The sequence below is a fragment of the Falco naumanni genome, chromosome 7 (genome assembly GCF_017639655.2).
Source record: "Falco naumanni isolate bFalNau1 chromosome 7, bFalNau1.pat, whole genome shotgun sequence".
In the NCBI taxonomy this organism is placed as follows: domain Eukaryota; kingdom Metazoa; phylum Chordata; class Aves; order Falconiformes; family Falconidae; genus Falco; species Falco naumanni.
The window spans coordinates 14,459,948-14,472,892 of record NC_054060.1 but is presented as its reverse complement, the minus strand read 5'-3'; the positions used below and the strand labels follow the sequence as shown (position 1 = coordinate 14,472,892).

General features: G+C 40.8%; 1 protein-coding gene across 4 annotated transcripts; it reads left to right on the top strand.

Annotated features, from left to right (window-relative positions):
- Window positions 1–1,324: 1,324 nt before the first annotated feature.
- Window positions 1,325–12,549, top strand: HDC (histidine decarboxylase). Of its 4 annotated transcripts, XM_040602113.1 has the most exons (12): window positions 1,326–1,842; window positions 2,665–2,837; window positions 3,863–3,976; window positions 5,378–5,500; window positions 6,328–6,462; window positions 7,410–7,553; window positions 7,802–7,868; window positions 8,708–8,870; window positions 8,976–9,066; window positions 10,250–10,348; window positions 11,003–11,104; window positions 11,288–12,548. In XM_040602113.1, exons 1-12 carry the CDS (start codon window positions 1,815–1,817, stop codon window positions 12,044–12,046), a joined length of 1,998 nt encoding a protein of 665 aa, XP_040458047.1. In that variant the 5' UTR covers window positions 1,326–1,814; the 3' UTR covers window positions 12,047–12,548. The 4 variants fall into 4 exon arrangements, with proteins under 4 accessions (XP_040458049.1, XP_040458047.1, XP_040458048.1 ...); XM_040602115.1 differs by lacking the exon at window positions 5,378–5,500 and having other exon boundaries at window positions 1,325–1,842; window positions 11,288–12,549; XM_040602114.1 differs by lacking the exon at window positions 3,863–3,976.
- Window positions 12,550–12,945: the final 396 nt, after the last annotated feature.

Genomic DNA, 12,945 nt, shown 5'->3' with positions numbered 1-12,945 from the left:
GTTCCAAATTGAAATCATAAATGTAATTAGCTACCAGTTTTCTTTGAACAGATGTCCGTATGTTAAAATAATGTATGAGTTAGTTGTAATGAACTAGAATCACAGGTTTTAAGAATTTTCACCTCTTTTTGAGTTGGTCCTGTGCTTGATGCCAGTCCCTTCTTGCTGCCTTTGTTCCCCTTTATGGTAACATTTGCAGCAAAGCCAAGAGAGGTTCATAAATCGATATTAACTGTGAGGACAGCTTGTTGGATTTTCTCCTTCTGTTTCCAGAAAACTGTGAGATAAAGCAGATGAATATGCATACAGTACGGGGGTTTTTTGCACTTCTTGTGCTTGTTCTTTCGGTGCCTTTATCAATATTTTTTATTATTTCAGTATATTAATCTGATGTTCGTGTATCAGAGCATCTTTGTCATATCTGTGAAATGGTTCTTTCTCAAATATCTAATCGCAGCAGAAACTAGGAAAGGTTTTCACACTGTTCTGTGGAAAGTATGCGGTGGAGAAAGATGTAACAACTTCCTAGAATAATGAATGCATTTAGGCAGCGTTACAGTACCTGTGGCAGAAAATCAAAGCTGCTCTGACAGCCAGTTCTCTTCTGTATGATGAGAATAAAGAAACTGCTGTCACGTATCAGAGGAAGGGTGTCAGCCTAGCCGGGTATCCTGTCTCCAACAGGGCCGGCCCTAAGCAGGAGCCTAGGGTATAGCAAAAATAGGGCAAGCATATACTTTACAATGTAATAATTTCTTTTTCTGGTTCTTAGTCCATAAGTCCCACCTCTTTTTTCCCAGGACTGCCTGGTATCAGTGTAGAGCAGGTGCGTTCCTTCTGGTGAAAGTAAGTGCTCAACATTGGATACAGCGTCAAACAAAGGTGATGCTGCCAAGGAGGTCAGGATGTATTCTCAGGTACTACAGCTGGAACAAGGGGGAATGCACTTCCAAACTGAGGATCATCCAGGTGCAGGAGTTGGAGGAATTCAGGAGATCTAAGGCCAAATCCCAGTGCGTATGCATATCATGTGTGAGGAAAGGAAGAGCAGTGAGGGGGGAAGATACGTTTTCCCAGCTCAGCAATCTAGGGTGGTATCAGTGGAGGAACATCACCCTGCAGTGTGACCTCATCTTATCTGGAAGGGCAAGATGTCCACACAGGATCATTGCAGCTTTGTACAGCAGTTCTGGAACTGGCAGTAATTGTAGTGCCTTTCTTTCTAGCAGCAAGGGACTGACAGCGTAGGGACTGAAGCCTTGGGGGATGTAGGTATGCTCTCGGGAAAACACGGTCCTACAATTTTATTTTTTTTTTCTTTAGATGAAAAGTCCTTGCCTGCAGTGTCAAATTTGTTCTTGCTGCTGGCATGTTTTAATGACTACTGTTCAGTGTGCTAGAGTAACATGTCTGCCTTTATTTGGTTTTGGAAACTCTTGAGCTTTTACTTTCCCACAAGTCTGATGTTAATGCGTCATATATTTATGACGTGGATTACTGTGGGACTTCTGAAAGATCATTTGAAAGTAGGAAAGGGTTAGCCCAGAGGCAGCCCCTCTTAGAGATAGACTCTTAAACATCAAAAGAGCGCAGATGAGAACATACGAGAGACTAAAAGCCCTCAGTTGGGAGGAGTTTAAGATAAACGCTCACCAATAACCTGCCTACGTTAAACCTTTTCCAGAATGCGTGAGTCTGAGAGAGCAAGGGAGCTATAAAGGGTGAAGCAGCTAGCAGGGCACCAGACCAAACTGCCCACCTCTCCTGAAAGGTTGTGGCCCAGGTGTGAAGAGGTGCTTTTAGAAGGAATCTGCATGGAGCCTGAGGAGTACAGACGGAGAGGTGAGTGATCCTTTGCTCTTGGAAACAGGTAGCATTTGCTGTTGTAGAGCTGGGAATGGTACCCAGAATTAGGATGGGCTATACATACTCTTCATTTGCAGACATGTCCTTGAGAATTAGATCTGCTGAGGCCGAGACAAAAATGTGTTCCAGGGTTGAGTTTAATGGATTTGGAGTCAGTGGATGACTGAGGCTTTTTTTGGTCTTAAATTTAAAATACTGTGGGAAAGCTGCAGAACTGTGATTCTGAATAAACTTGTGCCAAGAGGTTATGCACAGTGTTTCTTCCCTGGATGACACCATGAAACTTCAGTGATACTGGCACAGTTCTGGAGATGGGAAGCAAACTTCGGTGCCAGGGCTGGAGGAGGTTGCCTAAAAAGTGGAGAAAAGGTGTGGACCTGTGCAGGTTTTTTTTCAGAAGATGCAAAAGGGGGTATGCCGTAACGACAGGGAAGCATAGGGAATTAGGAAAATATGATGTCTGAAATGCAGTTTCAGTTAATTTGTAGGCAAAAAAATCTATCAGTAATTAAACTGTACTTGTACCATGATTGTATTTTAAAGGTACATTTGAACTAATTCAGTGGCAACGCTGAAATAACCCTGTGGATCTGTTCTGTGCCCGTGGAGCCTGTTCTAGAAGCTGTGTCCCTACATTATTAGATGGGACAAGTAGGGTGTAGGAGGAAGGTTAGTTCCTGTGGCTGTCCTCGGAGCAGTATTCCAAGCCCTGTCCAATGCTAATGACAAATTGCATGAAGTACTAGCCTGTTAGTTTTCCTGCAATTGAAACTCAAAGCACTGGTTTGCTTCTTGCAGGGAAGGAGATGGTGGACTACATCTGCCAGTACCTGAGCAATGTGAGAGAGAGACGAGTGACTCCTGATGTACAGCCAGGTTACATGAGAGCCCAGTTGCCAGATTCTGCCCCAATGGACCCAGACAGCTGGGACAACATCATTGGAGATATAGAGAAGATTATTATGCCTGGGGTAAGAAATAAAGTATAATCACAAGAAAAAGCCATTACTACCTGGGGTGAACACCAAATCCTGGAATGCACAGGTTCTACAGAACATGTATCTAAAGTGCCCAAAATATAGAATAAGGTTTGCAGAAGGATTCTGGAGATTACTGTTGTGTTCCTAAGTACAATTTTAGGGGACAGACCAAATGTATTTTTGAAGTATTTTATACATTAAGAATAACTCATGTTTGCTTAGAGGGGAATAGTGATTTTCTGACACTGGTGAATTTAGCTTCACAAGACCCCTCTGCCTGCTGAACTGCATCATCTCAGAGGTGAAAACCCAGGCACAGCAAGGTGAAATGTCTCTTGTCCAGGGTCACGTACCTGTAAGATTTGTCTCCTTGCATGTAAAGGTCTCCTTCCTCTTGTGCATAAGTATTGCAGATTCTGCTAAAGGAGTTCATATTACCCAATTAAGTGTTTTAGGTAAGAAGCTGTTTCAAAGTGTATTTTAAAATTTTCTTTACAGATGTTTGCAGAAACTTGGTGTGATGTAGGAGACGTATTCACATTAAACATACTTATGCTGGTGTCCCACATACAGGCTCCTTCAGTGTAAGGAGGGAGGCTATATGATTTGTAAATTGGTGTGTGTGACTGAAGGCAAGATATTGTTTGACGAAATAAGTAAGAGCAATTTTGTTGCGAGGGTTCCCTGTATGAAGATAAATGTTTTGATAAATATTTCTGACTGTTGTGTCATGTTCAAAAGACCATTATTTCCTGTTCTGAGTCTTTGACTGCCTGTTTAATTCAGATAAATGCTTTTGCTGTAATTTGGAATTTATCTAATAACGACCCGGTATTATCATTCGCTAGTGCTGCACTCCTGTTACTATCTCTGTAGCTTTCTGCTAGCAGATCTGTAATTGCACATATTATGTTGCTATGATCCTTTTCCATCACTTTAAACAGATACTAATCACTACATCATGTGCAGAATTTTGTGATGTTTTCAGACCTAACTTCTAGATAATTCTGTTCTAGGTAGTCCATTGGCAAAGTCCACACATGCATGCCTACTTTCCAGCTCTTACTTCCTGGCCTTCACTCCTTGGAGATATGTTGGCTGATGCAATTAACTGCTTGGGATTCACATGGGTAATTTTCTTTTTGTTATTTTAGATATTTATCTCCTGTGTGTATTATGCAGGGAGCAGGTCATAGCCATTCTTTCTTCTTCTGTGAGTCAGTATAATTATTTACTTTAACCAATTGTATGTCATTTGCATAAATGACAAACATCACTTAGAAAAATAAATAAATAGGATATATAAGAGTAAACATTACCTAGTAGTGAGAATGAATTAAAGAAATATACCACTAGAAATGTCTGTTTTCTAATCCTTTGCATATCCCACTGTGAGCATTGTTCCCTGTCATCTAGTCTCAGTGCCAAGACGGTTACACAAGCACTGCAGGCAATAGAAGAGACACCATCCATGACTGCAGGCTACGTTGGGCTCTGTTCCAGTTCTCCGGCTCCTTTGAGAGAACACATTTCCCATTTTTCCTCTTCGGAAAATAATTGTTTAGTGGCCTGTCCCAGTCTGAATATTTTGTATCCTCCTGCAGCAGGTACACAGTGCTACTTGGTTATGACTCTACATACCTCAGTAGCGTTCTGAAGCCAGTGTTTTCCCCAGTGGTGAAGTTGCCTGGATTTGTAGACTTATGTCTCCATGTAAGAAAGCAGTAGAAGCTCATAAACCTTCAAAGAAATTGGTGGTTATAGTCTTCATGTAGTTGTATAAGATTAGTTCATTGCATACACAGAAACACCCATTTCTGTGCCCTCAATCTAGCTGTGATAGATTTCTGTTAAGTTTGCAATGTGAACAGATTCTTTCTTAAGTGGAAAGCTGGATACTGCAGAACGGCTTTCATCTTTCTTTTGCCACTCTGCAAAAAGCCTCCCGTAACTCGGCTGGAAGACAGATGAGTGCTCTGTCTCTTCAGGGACCAAGAGCCTGTACTTGTGTGGTGAATTGCAGTTTCAGGGCTTCGTCTCAAATAGCTCATTGTGAATTTTTTTTTTTATATGAGTGATTCTCAAATTATTGATAGTTTAGAAGCTCAGCACTGAGAGTGATGCAGGTCATCTGGAGAGAGCATTTTAAGGAGATTAGTGGGAGTCTGTATTTGGTTTTAAGAGAGCAGCTGTGAATGAACAAGGTACCTGGCACTCACCCTCATCTGTGACCTTAACCTAGCGGTCTGTAGTACAGAACTCAGCAAACAACATAATTTTTATTGCAGTAGCGTTGTATTCAACTAGGTATGGGCTATAGCTTTACACAATGAGCTACTTACATCTCCAGTGTCACAGAGCTGGTCATCTGCCTTTGTTGCATCTGGGTGAGATTTCTCCCAAGGCAATTAAAACCCGTTAATAGCTATTAATTAGACTGTGATATGTGGTTTACTCTAAGGGTTATACTCCTACTGTGTTTGCAGGATGAATTACAGGCTGATTCTCTTTTTTAAAAATTATTTTTCTAGGCCTCCAGTCCAGCCTGTACAGAGCTGGAAATGAATGTGATGGATTGGTTGGCTAAAATGCTGGGCCTTCCAGATAAATTCCTGCACCACCATCCCGACAGTGTGGGTGGAGGAGTATTACAGGTAGGGGAGATCAGAGGTGGCCTCATCAACATTTTGTTTTCACTCAGGTGATTTTCCTTCTGGGTGATAGTTTTCCTGCAGGCAAAACCAACAAGATTTGCTCTATGGGTCTGAATAGAGATGAACCCCAATTTGACATTACTTTCACAGATTTTAGTATTAAATATAGAAGATTATAGAACAGGAATTAGTATTGCTTTTAGTCCTGTTGTGTTATGGATGAGGAACAGGTATTCTTGTGGCCTTAATAAGGACAGAGGAGAGTTAGGTTTGGTTTCTTCGGTCTGTTTCACATCGCCAAATTATTCACTAAAGTGATTCCTGCATAATTAGAGAAGGAATCCTTGTTGTTCCTTCTGCCAGCAGTACGTAGCCACGCAAGAAATTATTTTTCTTTTTTCTCATGTCTACTTTGAGAGTTGCAAGGTCAAGGCCTGAACCTTTACCTCCTTTCACAAGGCCTAAATGAGTATCCCCTGGAATCGGTGCAGAGACGCTGTGGTGTTGTAAGGAGCTTTGCTCAGGTTCGTCATTTTTATGGGAGATACTGCATTTTAGCTGTAGAAGAACAAAAGGAAAATGTGATTTATTTACTCCCCCTAACTTTCAGTCCTGCATGTTAAAAGTATACAGCAGCTAAAAGGCTTTATTTTGCGTTGCTGGCCCAGGGACCTGCTCATCAGCTAGCAAGTTTTCACTGCATCCCAGAAAAGCGGTGGTAGAAAAGAGGGGATGGGCAGCTGAGCACCCCAATGACATCCATAAATCCCTGACAAAATAGCAATAAAGGAGTAATGTGTTGCAGTAAATGAGCAATGTCTTTGCAGAGCACTGTGAGTGAATCAACCTTGGTTGCACTGCTAGCAGCAAGGAAAAACAAAATTCTGGAGATGAAGCTTTCAGAGCCAGACACTGATGAGTCCTCACTCAATTCTCGCCTCATCGCTTACGCATCTGATCAAGTAGGTTCTTTTGGTTATAAAGAAAATAAATTTGCTTCTGCTGTCTTGTCCAGACCACACAATGCGAACTTGACTTTCTGTACCAAGACAAAACCGCAAACGTGAATGGTCACAGGCATAAACGAACCCCTCCAATGTTGCTTTCTGCAAATGGGGAAACGAAATCTGTGCGAGATGAGGTTTTGTAGGGTCCTGGCAGTCTTCAAGAGACTGTTTCACGTGACTTATTTCTGCACGTCCTTCCTGTTGTGTCACAAAGCCTTAACTGCAGTAAGTAGGTGCTGATCTCGTGCTGCTACAGCTCTTGTTTCTTCACAGCCTCCTTCCACTCGGACAGGCATTCTGAGGGCATTACTCCAGTGCTGCTCGGGGTTGTGGTCTCCATTCCGAGCCTCTGTGCTTGTTCTTGGAGGAAACATTGACACAGTACTGCAGCTCTGCCTGCAAACCTGTTCTGTCCTTGGACTCCTGAACTGAACAGTTGTATTCCCCTGTGAAAACTGCAACAGGAGACACACTGGTTCCGGCTCTCTTAGTATAACTAAAAGGGCTTTTTCTCATCAGGGGGTTTGGTCTACCCCAGCCCAGAAGTAAGCAGCTTCAGGGGGCAGTTACCTTCTTATGGCAGGGAGGAGGGAATAAACTGAGGTTGATCCATTTCTAGAGGCTCCTTTAAGAGCTGAGTTCTGATAAATGGCTCTCCAAACACAAGGTGAGGATGCCTGTTACTACAGTTTAGAGACCAGAACCCAAATAAATGGAACATAAGCATTCACTGGAGTAACAGTTTCTTGTAGTTACTCACAAAGAAACTTTCAGACTTGTATTAATATGGATTATAATAAGGACCTTATCTCTGCTTTTCCTGCTGTCTTTATAAGGCCATAACTTACCACAGCTGTTCAGCTTCAGAGCTTGCTTTCTTACTGTTTTTCTTTTTTTTAAAGGCACATTCTTCTGTAGAAAAGGCTGGCTTGATTTCTCTTGTGAAGATTAAATTTCTGCCTGTGGATGAGAACTTTTCCCTCAGAGGTGAAACTTTGAAGAAAGCCATTGCAGAAGACAGAAGGAAAGGCCTAGTGCCAGTCTTTGTATGTTAAGCTTTCTGGTTGGGAGTATCAACATCGTGTTGTGTTCTTCATGTCAACGTAAAATTTAATCTGAAACATTCCTTATTAATTAAATATGTTAGCTGGAAGTTAAAATGCATAAAATAATTTCTATTTTATTGGAAAAAAAATTAGTATCATTTCAACTGTCTGTGATGGCCTACCCACTTTTAAAGTGCTGCATCCATTTATTTAAAAAATGCCATCTTAACAGGTTTGTTTTATTCTAGGTTTGTGCAACTTTGGGTACAACTGGTGTCTGTGCTTTTGACAATCTCTCAGAACTGGGTCCAATTTGTAAGTGTCTTTTAAGTGTCTTCCCTCCCCTCCCCCTCCCCTCCCCCGAGTTGCAAACTATGATAGCACAGAAAAGATAGAATGAGAAATTCTCGTGCCAAAACAAAGGAGAGCAGAAACACTAATGATCTGAGTTTTTCAGATGTGTCTCAAAGATCAGTGGACTCAGCACAAGACTTCGTAGTGATTTTTATAAGATTTAGGTTAGGATGCTAAAGTACATTCTACTCAAGATGGATGAAATTTGCCAACTGATAAATCTTTAATGTGGTTATTCAGGGAATACAGACTGTACAGTACAGAGTGCAGTACTGCTGTAGGATGGATACATAAATATTTAACCTAGCAAAGGCGTTTTGAAGGTGGTGTTTGCTAGGACATCTTTTGTAGCCACTGGTTCAAAAGGTAGATTTTACATGATTGCAGACCTTATTCTGGCTTAAATTCTGACAAGTAGCTGCTGTGGCACTTTCTCTTGTTGGGTCAGCGTCAATTCTCTCTCTGGGTCTTTTTTGCTTGCCACTGTGTCTTTATTCTGGCATTGTACTGGGGAATTTCACTTAGTAGAAAGGCAGGTGAGACAAATCAGATGTTGAAAAGCCTCATATGAAATATGGAATAGTGAATTTTCTTATAGACACCATCTGATTTCAGCATTATCCTATGTTTTGGATCCACAGCTTTAGAATAAAACTAGATTGTCAATTGTCTTGCTTGCTATTTTGTTGTCAGCCTGTCTGCCTTCTGCAAAAACATGCACCTAGTTTTCAGAGAGGAGAGATTAAACATGTACTTTGATTCCTTCTGTCCCTTACGTAAAACTATTTCAATTCCAACAGGTGATGCTGAGGGACTCTGGCTTCATATTGACGCTGCGTATGCAGGAACAGCATTTGTATGCCCTGAATTTCGATTATTCTTGGATGGAATTGAATATGCAGATTCCTTTACCTTTAACCCTTCCAAATGGATGATGGTTCATTTTGACTGCACTGGATTTTGGTGAGTAAAGGCAAAACACAAACACCACCAAAAGGATAACATGCAAATTGCAGAGTTTTTCTCTGCATAATTTTTGCTAAATACAGTTCATTCTACATTTGATAGGGTTAAGGATAAATACAAACTACATCAAACCTTCAGTGTTAACCCTGTTTACCTCAGACATCCCAATTCAGGAGCTGCTGTTGATTTCATGGTAAGTTGTTATTTGAGTTAAATTGTATATAAAATGTTCAGACAGACTACAAAATTCCTCACACTCTGGAGCTTGCTTATCTTATAGCTGGTCATACTATATAAAAGCATAAAAGCAATTATACTGAGATCCTAATGCAGAGTAAGTAATAAAGCTGAAGTGAGCCCTGGTTATGAAAATTAATTATAAAATTATATGTAAAATATAGAGATTGAAATACTTATTTTTACACAGATGGGGATCCAGCCTTGCCTTTTTAGTTAGAAGGGTCATTTCTGTGCATTGTGTTGCTGAAGTAATTCCTACTGGTGGCATTTTGGCTGATTTTCTTGTACCTCTGGTACGTATTAAAAGAGAGAAAAGAGTAAGTGATGGAAGTGCCACGCTGTAAAACAGCAGTAGAATGAATTACATTTTTCTTCGCATTAAGATATTCATAGGAGAGCTAAGGAGGCATTTCACTTTAGATCAGTCTTACAGCAGATTTCAGCACAGGAAAACAAAAGAATATTCACTGCCAATTGTTTCTGCTATGATCTCACCCTGGTCCTGAAAAGATAATTGTTTCCTTGAAATCAATAGTGCTTTTCACTAGAGCGAGTGTGGAGAGGAGTGGAAAAAATTTATCAGTGAGTCCCTCTTGCGGTTAAATAGGACTCTGCATATAATTGCGTAGCTCCCTAGAAGTATTTGCGTTATATGTTCTGTCACTCTTCTGCATGCATTAGGTGTTGCTTCCTCTGGAAGGGTCTCGCCCTACATCAGCAGTCACTGTTTATAATTGTTTTGGGAAAAAATTCAGGATGGTACTTAAATATGCAAATTACAGGAACTGATTTGAGCACTCGGATCTAAAGTGTAAATGGACACATCTGAAATAGATAATGCTCTTTAAATGCAAAAAGATGTTGTTAGCTGGTAATTAACAAAAAATTCTAAGCATATCCAGGCCATAGATTAAGAGGAATTGCCAAAATATTACTTTTGCAATTAATTGAAAAATGTGTAGATAGAGCATTTCTTTGATGGCTATTTCCTAGGTTTAGCAGATTTTCAGTAATTTGAAATGATTTGTGTCAACAGAGATTTCTGACCTAAGTCTGAAGCGACAGAGGCAGCAGTGTAAGGGGACACTCCTTTCTGTTGTTTTTGCACTCGCTGGTCAACTGTTGTCTTTTCACAGCACTGGCAAATTCCACTCAGTCGTCGATTTCGTTCTTTGAAGTTGTGGTTTGTGATTCGTTCATTTGGGGTGAAGAAGCTTCAGGCTCATGTCCGACATGTATGTAAATTAACAATCTGAGCATAAATGTATGATGTTCACTTACTGGTAGCTAGGGCATAACAAGTCCTCTTGCACACAAAGCTTGCGTGTGGACACTCGGTGGGTGCTGATTTTACTGGTTAAGTAATTTGGAAAGATTGACTGTGTAGACAAAAGATTTCCTGTACCCTTCCTGCAATCAATAGGTGATGGAGAGCGACTTGGTCAGTCAGTGCCTTCTGCACATGACCAAGTACTGATCTTTGAGGCAAAGTTGCAGCTGTTAGGGAGGCAGGCTGTGATGAATGGCTGAACCCATTGCGATGAAAATTTATGGTCTTAAGTCTTTGGAGCATAAATAAAGGGATCATATTGTGGATCAATTGTTGCTGCAGAAAGACTAATCTGAGAAGGCACATTGTGTTTTCAAATCTTCTTCTAGAAAATTCCTATATGTAGTCCAGTTACTCTTATTCATTGTCAAGGTTTTGGGCGAATAGAGACAGACTTTTAAATTCTTAGCTTGGTCGTCATTCTTCTGTTTGCTGCCATTCATGCATTGGAATGATGTGTTTTAGTAAGGAAAGGAATTCTTAACTACTTAGTTTAGTGTCTTACAGTGGGTTTGTGACAAACCAATACATAACTACTGGTTTTTTTCCTTAATTATAGGGTACTGAAACAGCCAAATTCTTTGAATCCTTGGTTAAAAGTGATCCACTCTTTGAAATTCCTGCCACAAGACATCTTGGACTGGTTGTATTCCGTCTAAAGGTAAAGACTGAGCCTTTTGCATGTCTCTTTGGAATAATTGACCACAGCTGATCTCTCCCCAGACATTAAGAACTTTGTGTAAGAATTTGTAATGCTGGAGTTCTTATGATGCTTGGATGTTGCTGGAAATTCTAACTATAGTGTCTTTTTTTTTTTTTTTCTTCTTATTCATATTTAAAACAGGGTCCCAACTGGCTGACAGAAAAACTCCTGAAAGAACTAAGCAGTTCTGGCAGGCTCTTCCTTGTTCCAGCAACTGTTCGTGACAAATTCATCATTCGCTTTACTGTAACATCTCAGTTCACAACCAGGGAAGATATTCTGCAAGACTGGAACATCATTCAACATACTGCAGCCCAAATTGTTAGCCAGAATTATGGGTTGCACTGCATCAATTCTGGTGATGGGTCAAGAATAATCCCTAATATGATAGTTGAGCCTAGCTCTGATGCCACTAGTAATGATTCTCAGCTTTATCTAGATAGAGGAAAACACAAAATGCCTTCCAGAAAAATAGTAGTTCAGCCTAAGAAGTCAGCAGCAAGTCCCAGTACATGTGTGATTAGTCAACAAGTGAGAGGTCAAGGGGATCCTCTAGATGACTGTTTTCCAGAAGATGTCCAGGATGTTACCAAACATAAGTTAACTTCTTTTTTATTCAGTTATTTGTCTGTTCAAGGCAAGAAAAAGACAGCACGTTCCCTTAGCTGCAACAGTGTGCCAATGACTGGTAGTCTCGAGCAATGTAACCCCAAGGCAGCAGCCACTGAGAAGGAGTCTCATGCAAATGCCAGAATTCTTTCCAGGCTGCCTGAAGAGGTGATGATCAAAAAAAGTGCCTTCAAAAAACTAATTAAGTTCTACAGTGTCCCGAACTTTCCAGAGTGTAGCATTCAGTGTGGCCTTCAGCTGCCTTGTTGTCCTCTGCAAGCCATTGTTTAACAAGTAAAAGAGCTCGGTCCGTAAGACTTCTCCAGGTAGAGAACCAAAGTTTGTTTATTCACATGCAATACTACGTGTTACTTTGTCCAATATGTAAGTAGTGGCAATGACCACACAGAAAATTCCTGTGCTTTTACTGGTGGAAACCTTGTGTACTTATAGATTAAAATACCAAATAAATCTTGTAGCCGTATGACACAAAACTCTGGTTTGTAGACTATGGTGAAGAATGCCAATTTCTGCCTTAGAAGTCCTGGTAATGGACAGTTTGTAGCTGGTACTCCAGAGCCATTTTGACAAAATACGCTGGTAGGGGATAAACCGTTTGACTATTTATTTGCACCATGGATGCTTTTGTTTTTTTAAGACTTTCACTTAAACTGTCTAGACTAGTGTAAGGATCTGCGTGTGCAGACAATGCCAACATCACTTCTGAACTGTGCAGAAAGAAGGGTGTAACCCAAGAGATTTTGCTGTATTAGGGCAATTTAAAAACTCCCTGAGTTTAAAAACACAGCAGCCCTGCCATTCCCCCTGTGGAATGTGTTACAGTACGCAGGAGGCGTTACACAGCCGTGCTGCAAGAGCGGTTGCCCTTGCTCTGAGGGCCTGTGGCCTTCCTCGGCATGGCCTAAGGTCTGTGAATCACAAGTGCGTGAGGGAAGAGAGCGGGAATGCTATTTCACCCTTTCTCAGAAGAACGAAGGGTCATTACAAAAGAAAGCATCTCTGTGCAGCAAACAAACTTATTGCTACAAGAGGCCAGTGATTTACATATTTTTCAATAACAATTTAAAAACCTGGGGGGAGAACAATCTGTTGAAGGCAACTCTAAATTCAGAGATACTACTATTGATTCAGGAAGCGTGATGATTGCTAGGAGATTATTCTGGGAAAGC

Excerpts from the sequence above, each read along its gene's own strand:
- HDC (XM_040602113.1), top strand. The coding sequence starts at position 1,815 with ATGGAGCCTGAGGAGTACAGACGGAGAG. Across the intron at positions 6,463-7,409 it reads TCGCTTACGCATCTGATCAA|GCACATTCTTCTGTAGAAAA; the intron begins GTAGGTTCTTTT and ends TTTTTTTTAAAG. Across the intron at positions 9,067-10,249 it reads GAGCTGCTGTTGATTTCATG|CACTGGCAAATTCCACTCAG; the intron begins GTAAGTTGTTAT and ends GTCTTTTCACAG.